The 13336-nt window shown below is 53.4% G+C and overlaps 5 protein-coding genes across 5 annotated transcripts; 3 read left to right on the plus strand and 2 right to left on the minus strand.

Moving 5' to 3' along the window:
- Positions 1-23: 23 nt before the first annotated feature.
- Positions 24-1547, plus strand: CPAR01_14172 (uncharacterized protein; the record flags this gene model as incomplete). The annotated part of the gene is made up of 4 exons (XM_060498423.1): positions 24-194; positions 410-626; positions 683-1168; positions 1231-1547. The coding sequence occupies 4 exons, from the start codon at positions 24-26 to the stop codon at positions 1545-1547; spliced, it is 1191 nt and encodes a 396-aa protein (XP_060343157.1).
- A 2200-nt stretch (positions 1548-3747) lies between these two features.
- Positions 3748-4020, minus strand: CPAR01_14173 (uncharacterized protein; the record flags this gene model as incomplete). Its single annotated transcript, XM_060498424.1, has 1 exon — positions 3748-4020. The coding sequence occupies one exon, from the start codon at positions 4018-4020 to the stop codon at positions 3748-3750; it is 273 nt and encodes a 90-aa protein (XP_060343158.1).
- Positions 4021-5510: 1490 nt separating this feature from the next.
- Positions 5511-6436, plus strand: CPAR01_14174 (uncharacterized protein; the record flags this gene model as incomplete). The annotated part of the gene is made up of 2 exons (XM_060498425.1): positions 5511-5675; positions 5747-6436. The coding sequence occupies 2 exons, from the start codon at positions 5511-5513 to the stop codon at positions 6434-6436; spliced, it is 855 nt and encodes a 284-aa protein (XP_060343159.1).
- Positions 6437-6762: 326 nt separating this feature from the next.
- Positions 6763-10733, minus strand: CPAR01_14175 (pre-mRNA-splicing factor rse-1; the record flags this gene model as incomplete). Its single annotated transcript, XM_060498426.1, has 3 exons — positions 6763-8077; positions 8263-10342; positions 10490-10733. The coding sequence occupies 3 exons, from the start codon at positions 10731-10733 to the stop codon at positions 6763-6765; spliced, it is 3639 nt and encodes a 1212-aa protein (XP_060343160.1).
- A 331-nt stretch (positions 10734-11064) lies between these two features.
- CPAR01_14176 (uncharacterized protein) lies at positions 11065-12686 on the plus strand (the record flags this gene model as incomplete). The annotated part of the gene is made up of 3 exons (XM_060498427.1): positions 11065-11893; positions 11943-12600; positions 12656-12686. 3 exons carry the CDS (start codon positions 11065-11067, stop codon positions 12684-12686), a joined length of 1518 nt encoding a protein of 505 aa, XP_060343161.1.
- Positions 12687-13336: the final 650 nt, after the last annotated feature.

The raw sequence follows: 13336 nt of genomic DNA on the forward strand, positions 1-13336 counted from the left end.
TCAACCCCCGGACCAGATAAGGCATGGCAGATAAGATGTCCATCGACAACAAAGATCCCGTCAAGGAGGATACTCCAGAGACCGTGGGTTCTAGTCCCGAGGGCGAACATCAGCCTGCGCCTAATGGCACTTCAAACAATCCCAATGGTGCTGCTGAGGGCCAGCAACCAAAGCGAAAGGGTGGCCGTAAGCCTGTGAGTATCTCTTTACTCCCTCATTGCCTATCTCAGCATCAACACCTTTACTCAAGTGTGCGACCTTTTGCGTGTGTTTGTTGTTCTCTGTCAACACCATAACTTCCCCAGACTTTCGTCTGTGTCACACAATCTTTAGGTTTCACCTGGGACGAAACCTTGTTTGGTCCTATCTCAACTCCCACTCAAGAGGAAGGCTAATTGTTTACCCCAAGATCTACGCCACCTCCGAGGAGCGTAAGCAACGCAACCGCCAGGCTCAAGCTGCCTTCCGCGAGCGTCGCACAGAGTACATCAAACAGCTCGAGGAAGCCATTCGTGTTCATGAGTCCAACCTGCACAACCTTCAGGCCGCTCATCGCACTGCTGCCGATGAGTGTCTGATGCTGCGCTACAAAAACTCCTTGTTGGAACGCATCCTCTTGGAGAAAGGTACGTTGACACGCCGTCAATTGGTCGAGAATGCTCGAGTATTAACAGTACATTAGGCATCGATGTTCAAGCTGAGCTTCGTGCCAAAACTGGCAGCCCCAACTTGGGGCCGACTCATGCTCCTCAAAATATGGTTCAGCCACCGCCTATCCAGCGAGCCATCCTGAACCGACATCACCAGTCTCGCCGATCCAATTCGAGCATCGCCCCGAAGCTGGAGCCCGGCATCAGCCCTCTGCCCCCGCCGATACAAGCAGCCCACTCTGCTGCTTCACCAAAGGGCCGGCCCACCCCTTCATCACACTCCAACTCGCCATCAAGCACGGCACCGTATGGAGGCCAGCAGGCTCTTTCACCGGCAGCCTCTGACCACGGACCGCTTCGTCCTGGCATGGCACCGTCCATGAAGTCTCAACTCAGCCCCATGGGCCCCATGAACCCGGCCGCTCGAGCTCACATGATGTCCGGAGGCCCTCCTCGCGTCGGCAATAACGGTTCATACTACCCAACACCTGGGTTCCAGAACCACATTGAGCAGCTAGGTAAGTCAACCGGCGCCATTTACTGATGAATCTTGCCGTCTTATTCCTAACACCAAGCTTAGAACAAGAGTATGATGCTCCAGCGGACATGATTGAAGACTCCGAGATCGACACCCCAAGCGGGCCTGGGCCATATCCCAGCGGCTTCTCTGGCGACGCACCGCAGCATATGATGACTTCGCCAAACTCCGTTGGTCCCGGCCACGGCCAGCACATGACGTCTCAGGCCGAGCCAGCACAACCTACCCACACGACCCAGGGTGCATATCCCTCCATGACCCAGCTCTTGGATACCGGCATTGATTGGGATCCCTTTGGACTGAGCGCCAGCATGGCCTTCCCATCACAATTCTCTTTCGATACCAGCAACATGCGGTAACCCTGCGCCCCCACGGTGATAGAGTCGAAATCCTCGACACCTGCACGTGGACCGGGATCGTTGTGATCAAAGAGGAGGATCTGTCCAAATTTGTTTTATCAAGGCCTACATGGTCGCTGTCTTTGGTTCAAAAAGAAAAAAAAGAAGTTTAATCATGTGAACATGGGAGGTTTGCGAGGAGCGAAGACAACTCGATACCCGAGACGACACGACATCAGCATTCGGACGGCGAGATTGTTTTCTGGGCGAAGCCTGTAGCGGCGTCCTTAACTACAACAAACACCAGCGAGGGGAAACAAAAATTATCAAGATGGCTTTCAATACCCGCGCCGTGCGGTCATCTACGGGGAAATGCGATCACGACATAAAAAAGTTACCAACAAATCATTTTGTCTCTTTCGAAACTTGGACAGTCAAAACTGGGCGGCGGAAATACCCCACGGGAGGTTTGGCGGCCTGCAGTACTTGTCTCTTATTTTCATGTTTTTATATGCCGGGAAGCTTTCCGCAATGGAACCCCGCGCTTGTTTTTAATGGCGTTTATTTTTCATCATTCACACATCGCATATTTGATGGTGTATAGGATACAGGCGGAACCAAAAAAAGTTTTTCTATTTCGGATTTCAAAAAAAAAAAAAAAACAGAGGCTTCAACTCTTGGGTGAAATGGATATTGGTTGAAATCTTCTCTGTGAAGTCAGCGTCACTCATCATTTGCAAGGTGTCTATGGTTTTGGGACTGATGGTATGTCGTTGCTACAGGCCCTCCCGGCCGTGGGGTCCAGATCGGCCGACGGCGGAAAGTGCGGGAACACGGAGGCATCTGGGAGGGAAATGGACAAACCCGCGCCCACTTGTGGCTGCCGCGCGTCTGGGACAAGACGGGGCGAACGGGTTTCGGACTGGGTTCCGTACATGAGAGACTTTGTTGGCTTGAATTGAGTTGAAGTGACTAGCTGAATGAAACCCGACGGCTGATCGGGACGTTTATTTTTGCTCAAGCTTTTTTTGTGTACTTTTCTCTTCACTGTGAATATCTTTACACACCTTATTTTATGTAAAAGGCGTCATTATTACGAGCAAGCTGGCGAGGATTGCGTGTTCACTGTTACAGATTTCATTTCTGTATTTCGATTGGTGTCTTCTCTCTGTCTCTCGGTATCTGGAACCAAAGGATGCAGTGTGAGTTGCATTCATGTGACGTCGTTATTGGGAGTTTAGGTAATGGCCAAGGGCCTTCTATCCTGGTGGGTTCGAGAATGAAGACACGTGGTGTTACCATACGGGATATGTGCGTATCGAGAAAGCCTGGGGATTGGGGAGCTTCAGGTTTACCAAAGTTTTTCTGGGTGTGTGTCGTTTCCTTCAGCATTACGAGTCACGATGAGCTCTCACTCGGATCGAAAGGGGATGAGCCCGGATGAGGGGAGGGAGAGGCCGGGGGGTGTATTCCTTGGTCCGAGCTGCGTGTTCCTGGATTTATTCCTCTTGGTCATAGATTGTAAGAGGGTTTGAAAACATGTGAACTCCCCCCCCCCCCCCATCTCCAAGGCTTTTGGGACTTATGTTTTCCTTGCGGTAAAGCTACAATCTTTGCGTTTTCCTTGGATTTCGATTCGGTGAGCCGATTTGGAAGTGACATATACGAGATTCTGGGCTGGTAAGAACATATGTTGTGTGACCTCGAGGGTACGAGGGGTTGTTTGGATGAGTGATTGCTTTGAGTTCGGCACTCGCTGACATGGAACCTGCCCGCCTGTCTGCCTTACCTTGCAAGGGCGGGTCTATTGGAAGGTGTACGCATGGGAATAGCCGTGTGTGACTGCTGACCCCCCGGTCTGGAACCTTTGCGAGATTGATATTAAAAAGACGGGGAAAAGAATCTGGGGCACCGCCGCCCCCCCGTTTCGTTTGATTTGAGTGATTGCAATTTTTGTTGCTGCCCTGCTACTACTCCGTATACTCCGCAGTGGGTTACGCTTTTGTGCGTCCTGTTTTTTGTGACCAGGGGCATGTGGACGTTTCCATGACCTAATGACAACCCGTTCGAAGCTGAGCTGTTGGTCCACCGTGACTGCGGGAGATGGATCATTTGGGGGCGGAGAGAGAGAGAGGAGGTTGGGTTCGGTTTCCCGTGAAGGGCCCAGTTTGTTCCCACCGAGGGCATCCGGGAATTACGTAAGTAGGACTTTTTCTTGACTTTATAGAGACGGGGGCTTGTTCCAGGTATCCGCGTGAGATTGTGATTTTATCTTGTTGCTCTTTCCGTATGCAATGTTTGTAAGAGAGATGCCTGTTTGGGAGGTATAAGTGTATAGATGGAGAGCCAAAAGGGAGGGTAGACGGGGAATGGATTCCGGAACGCTGGGGAAGAGAGACCGGGAGGTCCGGGCGGCAGTGACGGGGTTTCGGAACGGCGGTTGGCTTGGTTGACGAGGGGCCCTTGGGTCTGGACCGGGTGTGGGATTCGACATGTTGGTTCAGACGTACGTACGTACGTATAGAGGCTTGGCTTGGGACAGGCCAAGGAGGCGTATGGCTTGGTAACTGTGACGTGGTTTCTCAACGGCTTGTAGAGTGATTTCGGCGAGGGAGTTTGATACGCTTCTAGATCTAGAGAATGGGCTGGACGAAATGAGCGGTTTCGAGCGAAGGCGGGTCGCTCGTTATTCTCATGATAGGGGGCAAGCTCCCGGTGAGCTGAGATATTGGGGGGCTTCTCACAGTTCATGAACCGGAGCAAAACGTGAGCGCAATTGGTTGTATCACGTTCACCTAGTCATGTTCTGAATCATCGAGAGATTGTGTATTCGCTGGTACGTATCAGGTAATGATGATGTTTTCATATTGCAAGCACCTGATCAGTTCCTCTTGTGTCAGGTTCAGCGCGTGTACAGTATACGTATACCGTCCAGCTTATATTCAGCCACTGCCTTCAGGAAGGGAGGAATCGAGGTACTTCGGTCAATTTATCTCGTCTCCAGTCATAAGAGGCACAAGGGGAACGTGGTCGAGGGGTACCTGGGGGAGTCGATATACTAACTCAGAAACCGTCGAGCTTCACTCAACCTAACCTTTTGCTCGATTCCCTATGGATGGTCGCTTTTCTTTTTTCACTATGCTTCTCCTTTTCCTCATTCAGGCATCATCTTCCACGCTTCATCGAAATGCTATATTCTCAGTAAGTCTCGGTCACGCTGAGAAATGACTACGTGTGAATTGAGAGCTGGCTGGCTGCCGATGTTTCGATATGAGCACAATCGACAGCCGGCCGAAGTCACGCAAGGCGATGCACAGGAACGATGGGAAAGCAAGAGTATGAGGCAATCCCGCAAGCCCCTCCTTTGGAATGCTGTCAGCTTGGGGAACACGTTGCAAGGTTTTCGTCAATTGCCTAGCTACTCAAGATACTTTACATCATGGGGTCTTTCGCCAATTTTGAACCCCTTTTAACACCGCGCGTCAAGTAGACTCAGAATATTCATACGCACCTCTATCTGAGGTCATATTGCACCAAGTGAAGTGTGTCGTTGAAAGAATCGATTTCGTAGTCCAGGCACATCCATCATCAGTTCGGGAATTGATCAAGCGTGAAAGGGTTACCGTCGTCTTACACGAAGTACGAGCCATCCGATCACTCTGTGCTCGCTTATCAGTGGCTACCTTAGCAAAAATGCCCGACCGGATGGAAGACGTCAGTCGAAACGCCGGCCGACTCGGCCGCGGTGGCGGTGCGGAGTAGTGGGGGTGGCAAGACAGCGGGGGGGAGAGAGCCCGTGACACCAGGCCGTTCAACGGCTCATCGTCGCGGACTAAGGTTCACGCAACTTCCCGGCCCGTCGACACCTCCTTGAATTCGCAGGAAACGCGTCATGCAGGCTTTCCTGACCGTCTTGTTGGGAATACTCAAGGCAGACGAAGAAGCGAAATATTCGTAAACCCCCGTCGTCCATCTTCAATAATCATGAAGGTCACCGACGCAACCATAAATCCATCCGACGAAGCTTGCTGCACCTGCGCGAAGCTGCTCAGCTCCGTGCCGAGGTACAGCGCTGTCACCGAGAAGCCTCTCCCGGACGATAGGCGACTCGAGTGCTGCGCTCGTGTAATCTGCGGGAACTGTATCCATGTGCGTCCGCCGGACAAATGCTCATATCACAAATCCCGCCACTGGAAACAGAACGCTGACCAGTAATACAGGAAAACACCCGCTTCGCATCCTACTGCCCATACTGCCAGACATCCACAGCGCCCTCAGTGCTGCCTCCGAACCTCAAAGACCCGCCGTCGTACACCTCTGTCCCGCCAACCCACCACCTCTCCTCCGGCGCCCCGGCGGCCCCGCCCCCGCCCTACACATACACCTCACCCGACGCCGGAGTCGACGAAGAACTCAACGAAAAGAGCAGCGGCTCCTCCTCCTCAACCGCCACGCCCCCCGAAGACACCCTCCACTTCCTAAACCACGACACGGACACAATCGCCTCCCTCTCGCTCCGCTACGGCGTCCCCGCCGCCGTCCTCCGCCGCAGCAACAACATCACCAGCGACCATCTCCTCCACGGCCGCCGCACCGTCCTCGTCCCGGGCGCCTACTACGCCGCCGGCGTCAGCCTCTCCCCGCGACCCGTCGAGGGCGAGGAAGAGGAGCTGCGCAAGAGCCGCATCCGCCGCTTCATGACGGGCTGCAAAGTCTCCGACTACGACGTCGCCGTGCTGTACCTCGAGCAGGTCGGCTACGACCTCGCCGCCGCCATGGAGGCGTACGCCGACGACGAGGCGTGGGAGAAGAGTCATCCCGTCCAGGACGGCGGCGGCGGCAGCAGGGGGAAGAACAAGTCCAAAGCTGCACCGCGGAATCGGGGCCCGTTTTGGAGGGGATCTGCGTAACAGGGGTTGGATGTACGGAGTCGGATGAGTGGGAACTCGATTTGTTTGCCCACGTAGGTTCACTGGTTGCGAAACAGAAATTGGGAACGGGCGTTTGGGCACTTTTGGTATTATTAGAGCTCTTCTTCATTGCGTCGTCATCATGTCCTCAACCATCTGTATGGCTCTGTTTGGCCTGTATGAAAACGCCGCTACCATATACCGTTGTAACGCTTTGTACACAATACACGTGACATATCCCGATACCTCCTATGCGAGATGTACTCGATAGGTGAATGTGTCTGCAAATAGAAAAAAACAAAAACCCCTCCCGGCCAAGGAAGCCCTTAGAAGGCAGATCTTGTTCGAATGTCTGAAATCTTCCTCTCAATCTCTCTCACTGAGCGGTCAAGTTCACCGGCAATCATCTGCTTCTTTTCGCTGGGCAGAAGGGTGTACCTCTCACATAAATCACCATCAATGACGCCTTTGACGGGGACGTAGTAACCACGGTACATGAGGTGATCCCTTCCGGCGAGCGGCGCGTCCTCGGTACGCATGTGCTGCTCGAGATTCTGGAAGAAGTCCACGTCCTCGCGGGTCACGAATGGAATGAAGACGCCGATAGTACCGTTGATACCGCTCCAGAGTAGAATGTCCTGGCCACCGACGACCAAACTTGTTTTGGTGATGCTGGTAGGAACATCTTGAGTGTAGGAGTGGCCTAGGAGGTTCAGACGGTGTGGTGTGCCGTGGAGATAGTCTCTCGTGTTGAGGAGATGAAGGCCGCCTGACTCCTCGTCGGCTTCTTGACTTGCCTTCTCAGGGCAGCGGACGAGGAACATGTTGCCAAACTTGTCGCCTCCAACAACCGATTCGTAGTCCACCATTGCGGTGCATGTAACCCACCTGGAGATGGTGTCGTCGACAAAAGGAATGAGCTTGTTAGTCGTCGCCTTATAGACGACGTATGTGATGCCATGCTGGACGTCACCGACGACGATGCGGCTTCCTTGCGTGCTCAGAGACACAATCAACTGCGGAGCTACGTCGGCTTGGGCCTTTCTGAGCATCTGTCTCAGGCCGAGGTCATAAATCCTCAAGGTCTTGCCAACGCCCGCGAGTAGTCTGCCTTGGAAGCCAAGGAGCGCTGACGGAGGCTCTTCAACCTTTGTTTTGTGAATGAACTCTAGCTCGTGGCCATCCTCGCTGAAGCGGTAGACGTGGATGTAGCCTTCAGAGAACTGGCGAGGATTGACAACCATATCCTTACCGGTGCCAACAATCAGGAAGCTTTCGTTGTCCTGGCTGGCAAACGACACGATCGCAGCGCTGACAGCTGCTTCGTTGTTGTCAAGGTCAACAGTCTGCAGAACTCGCTGATCCTCTGATAAGGGATCGATGACGCTGATGCAAGAAGCCCAGCGGCCTTTGCCCTTAGGGTACCCGAATTCGTCAGGCGGGAGCACCACAGCATCGCCATTGACGACACCAGGTTCTGCGATGAGCTTGGCCCGTAGGTCAGGTGGCAGCGTGTTGTTGTCTGCCTCGACCGTGTAAAACATGGGGTGTTCAGGATGCTTGAGTAGACGTCGCGGAGTGTAGGTGAGGGGTATCGACTTTTGTGTAATGGTGTCTCCTAGGTTCTCAATGGCAAAGATTCTAATCCTCTGCGTCAGTTATTGATCAAAAGAATTTGCATGCAGAAAATAACAAGGCTGAAGAATGACTCAGTAGGAACAATTGGTATGTTGCGTAAGACCTCATGGCGCTTTGGCATAGGATCCCAAATTTCTCATCATGTCATGTAAAGGAAACGAGCTAAGAAACTCGTGATGCTTGCTTACCTTAATGATTGGCCCTGAATGCCAACGACACCTTCTTCGCACTGCTCGCTGCTGAAATTCCAGACCCATTCGAGGTCAACGTAGTTCAGTGGCGTCACCAGGAAGCCTCGAGTGATGGGATCAGAATAGCCAAGCCACGGACGGGAGCTCAACCCTATCACGCAGGTCCGTCCTTGAACAGTAGCTTGGAAAAGCCGCACCGGCTTGGGACCGAGGAACTTCTGCCTCGTATCCGTAAGCTCTCCAGTGATTTCGTCCAACACTGTACGGAGGTAGACACCAGAGTGAAGGCCGATGTGGAGGTAGAGTGTTGAGCCTCCGGACGAGGAGTCATCCATGGCAATGATTGCAAGGGATGATGGAGGAGCAGTCAAGGCTTGGACTGACTTGCTCTCCAGCGTCGACTCGGGGTCTAACGACAGGACACGTACAGTGCTGTCATCACAGCCCACAGCCAGGAACGAACTTCGCAGGCGTCCTTCGGGGATTTCACCCAAGCTCAGACATGTGACAGTTCCGAACATTTCCTTCTTCTCATCGTACTCGGCAAGGGATCCATCACCATCCATTTCGAAATAGACAATCTCACCCGAGCTGAGTGCCACTGCTACCTGATGCTCGTTGGTGGTTGCCGCGACAATGGATCTGTGCTGCGGTGCGGCCCATTCGTTGACTTGGCCATGTCGGATGTGACGAATGCCTTTGGGATGGACCTGAATGAGGCCGTCTTCGCCCAATAACTGTGCTGCCAAGGTCGGCACAGATGTCAGGAAACCGGAATCACTGACCTCCTCTACCGTTTCACCGATACTCAAAACCAGAGTTCCGTTGGTGAAAGATAGCACAATATACGCATCGTATTGATCGCCGCGGCTCAGCTTGAGAGTCCAAACCGCCGAAGGGATGCCGGGCAGTTCGGACGCCACAATCTCGTTGACTTCCAAGCCATGCTTCAACATCCTGAATGTGCTACGGGCACCGTTGCCGCAGGCTGTGTAGATTTGTGGTGCATCCTCACCAGTCAGGTTGGCCACCTTACAGTCGAGAAGGGGGTTCATGGAGTCAATGCTCTCGACTGAAGCAAGATTCTCCAGCGGTCTGGGATGGAAGTAGACCGCTTCGTAACCAGCCCTAGGGTCTGTTGGGAAGTTGTCGCTTGAGAATTCCAGTTCCTCGTCGTCGTCTCCGAGCTTCTCGAACTGGTAGAATTGGTGGTTGCCAAATTGGCTGGCAGCGTAGAGGAAACCGCTCTTGAGAATGCAGAGGCTAGATGATACCGGCACCGTGTCGAAGTACTTGATCTTAAGCCGCTTCACTTCGCCGGTGGGATTGCCATCTGCATCCTCAACCATATCGAGGGTCGCCTTGAAAAGGTCCCCATCTTCAGTCTGCAAGAGGAAGAAAAAGGCGCCGGCACTACCTTTCAGCTTGTGCATGACGCCAGACACCACGTGCCGCTTCCTGGACGGGTCTTCCGTTGCACCTCTTCGGCGCGGAATGGGCACACGGAAGGCTTCCTGGTTGGAGTGCCTGTATGTGATGTTTTCCTCTCCACAAACCAAGACTCCACTGGGGCCATCTTGACCACCTGGGACTTGGAACAGCAGCGAAGCCGTGGGATCGACGGGTTCGGACCATTTCCGGACGACGTGGTTCAATCCCAAGTCCAACTCGTAGTACACCAGCTGAGTCTCTGCTTCCCGAGCTGCCTCTCCTGTAGGATCTTGGTCTGCCTCAGTGTACTCGATCTCGAGCGCAGCAAAGACTGGGTTGGCATAGCCGACGTCCAACGCGACCATGCATAGCACCAGGACTCCGGGCTTGTGTGCCTCGAGAGGCGACGAGATCGTGAGCTCGGCCTGCGAATTGCGGTTGAGGACGTATACGAGCTTATTCTTCTCGACTGACGCGATCATACACGCTCTGCCTTTTGGATCGCATGCAAGATATTCTCCAGGTATAACTCGTCGTACCCCAGACTTGCCAAAAGTCTCCAGATGCAGACGCTGAAACCGATTCTGCGCTGGAATGTACTCGACGATTGTGATCCTTCCAGAGTCAGTCGCAAGGATGAGATAGTCTTGACGCAAGGTCAGCAAAGTCCTTTGGCAATCAAGTCTCACATCCGAGGTCGAGCGACATTGACTGAATTGACACCTGTCGCGACCGGCAAGCTTCTCAAATCACTAAGTGAAGCTTAAAATGGAATGTGGGACACGAGACATACCTTTGTTGCTTCCAGCCAAGCGGAAGGCGGCCATAGACCTGATGATGCCGAAAATATCGTGCGAGAGGAGCGTGATGACCTTCCCCTGTGACGGATCCGGGCGAAGCAAAGTCAATCGCGACCCTGATGCTGTCACAATGTTCTGCTCCTTGGTGCCAGAAAACTGACCCAGCACCGCCTGTGTGACATTGGTAGGCGATTGAAGGGTCAGGGAGTAAAGAAACATGTTCGAGGTCGTCGCCATGTTTGCAGGTGAGCGCAGATAGCCTGCGCGGCCTCAAAATTCGAGCTCGAATGGATGGGCGATGCAGAAGACGCGATGGTGTTTTTGGAGCGATGGTGGGTAGGGAGGCTGGAAAGCTCCAGTACGAAATTTCAGAAGCTCCAGGTTCCCACTTGGCGCCTGAGACCTGCGTGGTGGAGACCCGCGGCGTCGGCATCTTGTTGATCCGAGCTCCCCGAAATTTCGGGTCGGCCCCGTCGTCGATACAGAGCTCTCTGGAAGCTTGTGAGAGAGGGAGTATTCTTGGTGTCAACGCAGGCTGCAACTGGACTTACGTATACCATCGGGCGTCATGGAGCCGGCTTTCAGAAGAGCAGCGTCAAGCGCTTGCGGGCAATGCTCTGCAGCATTGAGAAGGCAATTGATTGCCAACGGAGTCCCTAGAATCACCCCTCGCATCGCATCAGTCCACTCAACCCGAAGCCTCCATTCCACCGTTTCTAGGAGATCGCAGGCCAACAATGTGCCCACAAGACAATTTTCTTCGTCCCCGAAAGCCTCGAGCGAGGCGGCAGCTGTAAAGCCCTCTACCAACGAATCGTCGACCCCCAAGCTCCGATCAGACGACCTGTTCCACTCTTTCACGAATTCACCCATCCCGGAGATTCGACGACGTGCGGCTTTCATGCGCCAACATGCCTACTGTTCTCACCCCGATCATCGCGCGACAAGGGTTCCGACCGTCGCACCCCATGACGAGGAGAAGCAATCGCAAACGGGTCAGCTGGCGCCGGCGCACGTCGATTTCGAGTGTCCTGATTGTGGAATTCCCGTCTCCTGTAGCAAGGAGCACTGGATGGACGATTACGAGGCTCACCTCGAGATCTGCGATACTTTGAGGGAGATCAACGAGGATGACCATGACCTACGATCTGGCCGGACCTTCCCGGAGTTCGTTATGGCAGATGATCAGATGCCCGAGGCGGTCGTCAACATGACCAACTGGGACACCTTCATGTACAGCCGCGAGTTCGAGGCTATCAATGATGAGCGCAGCATGCGACAGGTCACGAAGATGCTCACATACCCCATCACAATTGGCAGTGTTCTGCATGAGTTGAGCCCTTACAGCGTCAAGCAGGGGGAGAGGTTGACGAGCGAGGGTTTGAAGAGTTTGAGTGGTGAGTTAGTTGCATAATTCACAAGTGCGATGAGCTGACAAGAAGGCAGCTTTGCGGTATACTCTTCATCCTCCTCTTTCTGGGAAGGGTACTACCATGAAGGAACTTCGTCCTGAGGCACCTCCCGTGAGAGTCTTCTGCTTGGGAGCGCGTGCCGAATCATCCCTGCCCAGAAACGTCTGGCTCCAGCTTGCTCATCTCTTCCCAGAGAGCAAGATTCATCTGATCTTCATTGGCCCCGAAAGCATGGCTAACCGAGACGATGAATTCCCTCTGCCGCAGCGGACGCCCGAGAACCCATTTGGTATGGTAATCGAGGACCGGATATCGCACAAGATGAAGATCAGCACCATCGTGGACTACTACCACACCATCCATAAGACCGGATACTTTGCGCCTTACGACCCGTACTTTGACTGCTTCTGCCTCTTCCATCCTGGTTTGGGCCATCCCGCAAGCAGCCACGAGTGGACCGAGACGCTTCCTATGCTTCTGGAGACCAAGGTCCCGATCATTGCTACAGGTTACACCCAGTTTGATATGGAGAGAGATATCGAATGGGTCAGAAAGACCGCTGCTGGCGAGTTTGATGTTCTGTTGGAGCCTGGCGAAAACCTTTTCCGCAGCTTGAGGTGGGATCTGAATGACCTGGATCCCCAGGACGTCAGCTGTGGAAACTGGGGAGTGTGGGCGTTCCGTGGAAAGAGGTATGCAATGCACAGTCGCCATTGATGTGGTCGGTCGCTAACAAGGAATACCTAGGTATGAGACGACTAAGAAGGATGACGAGTAGACGCTCGTCATATTGCTGATGAATCAAAATGGGAATGAAGTTGGACCACTTATAGAGGTTCTGTAAATAAGTGTATCATACTCACCGGCATGTGCATTGTATAACACGAAAGGGGGGAGAAAAATCAAGACCAAGTCGACTCTGTAATCAATTTTGCTGTAAAATGTGTCCTACCTCCTCTTCATGACTGACTATCCGATTCAAGAATTGTATGATCTGTACCGAAGATACTGCGAGGATCATGACGCACAAAGATCACAGAGTGAAGGACAGCTACGGTTAAATATAACGCTGTTCGGGATTCGACTTGAACATGTGCGTAGTATTCAGTCATGCTACTGAGCTGTGCTAAGATGGGGCGATTTTCGACGTTTTCTGTTGCGCCAACCTTGCACCAAAGACAAGGTAGGTAGGCTGACTCGCATTAGCAAGGCAAGACAAGCGCATGCGTTGTCAAATGTTCCGGCAGGTCGGGTCCGGTGGCCGGGGCAAGTGCCGGGTTATCCTCTGCAGATGCGGGCCACTCCGGCAGGTGCCTCCTTAATGGAATGGAAGGGACTTAAGGCAAGGTACCTTATGTAAGGCGCCCGCCCTGGCGGTCCTAGCGGCCTGCAGAGCACAGGGCCACGGCCATTGAGCCGCTAAACGCA

This window comes from Colletotrichum paranaense (assembly GCF_030867605.1).
Source record: "Colletotrichum paranaense strain IMI 384185 chromosome Unknown Scaffold_14.1, whole genome shotgun sequence".
Classification (NCBI taxonomy): domain Eukaryota; kingdom Fungi; phylum Ascomycota; class Sordariomycetes; order Glomerellales; family Glomerellaceae; genus Colletotrichum; species Colletotrichum paranaense.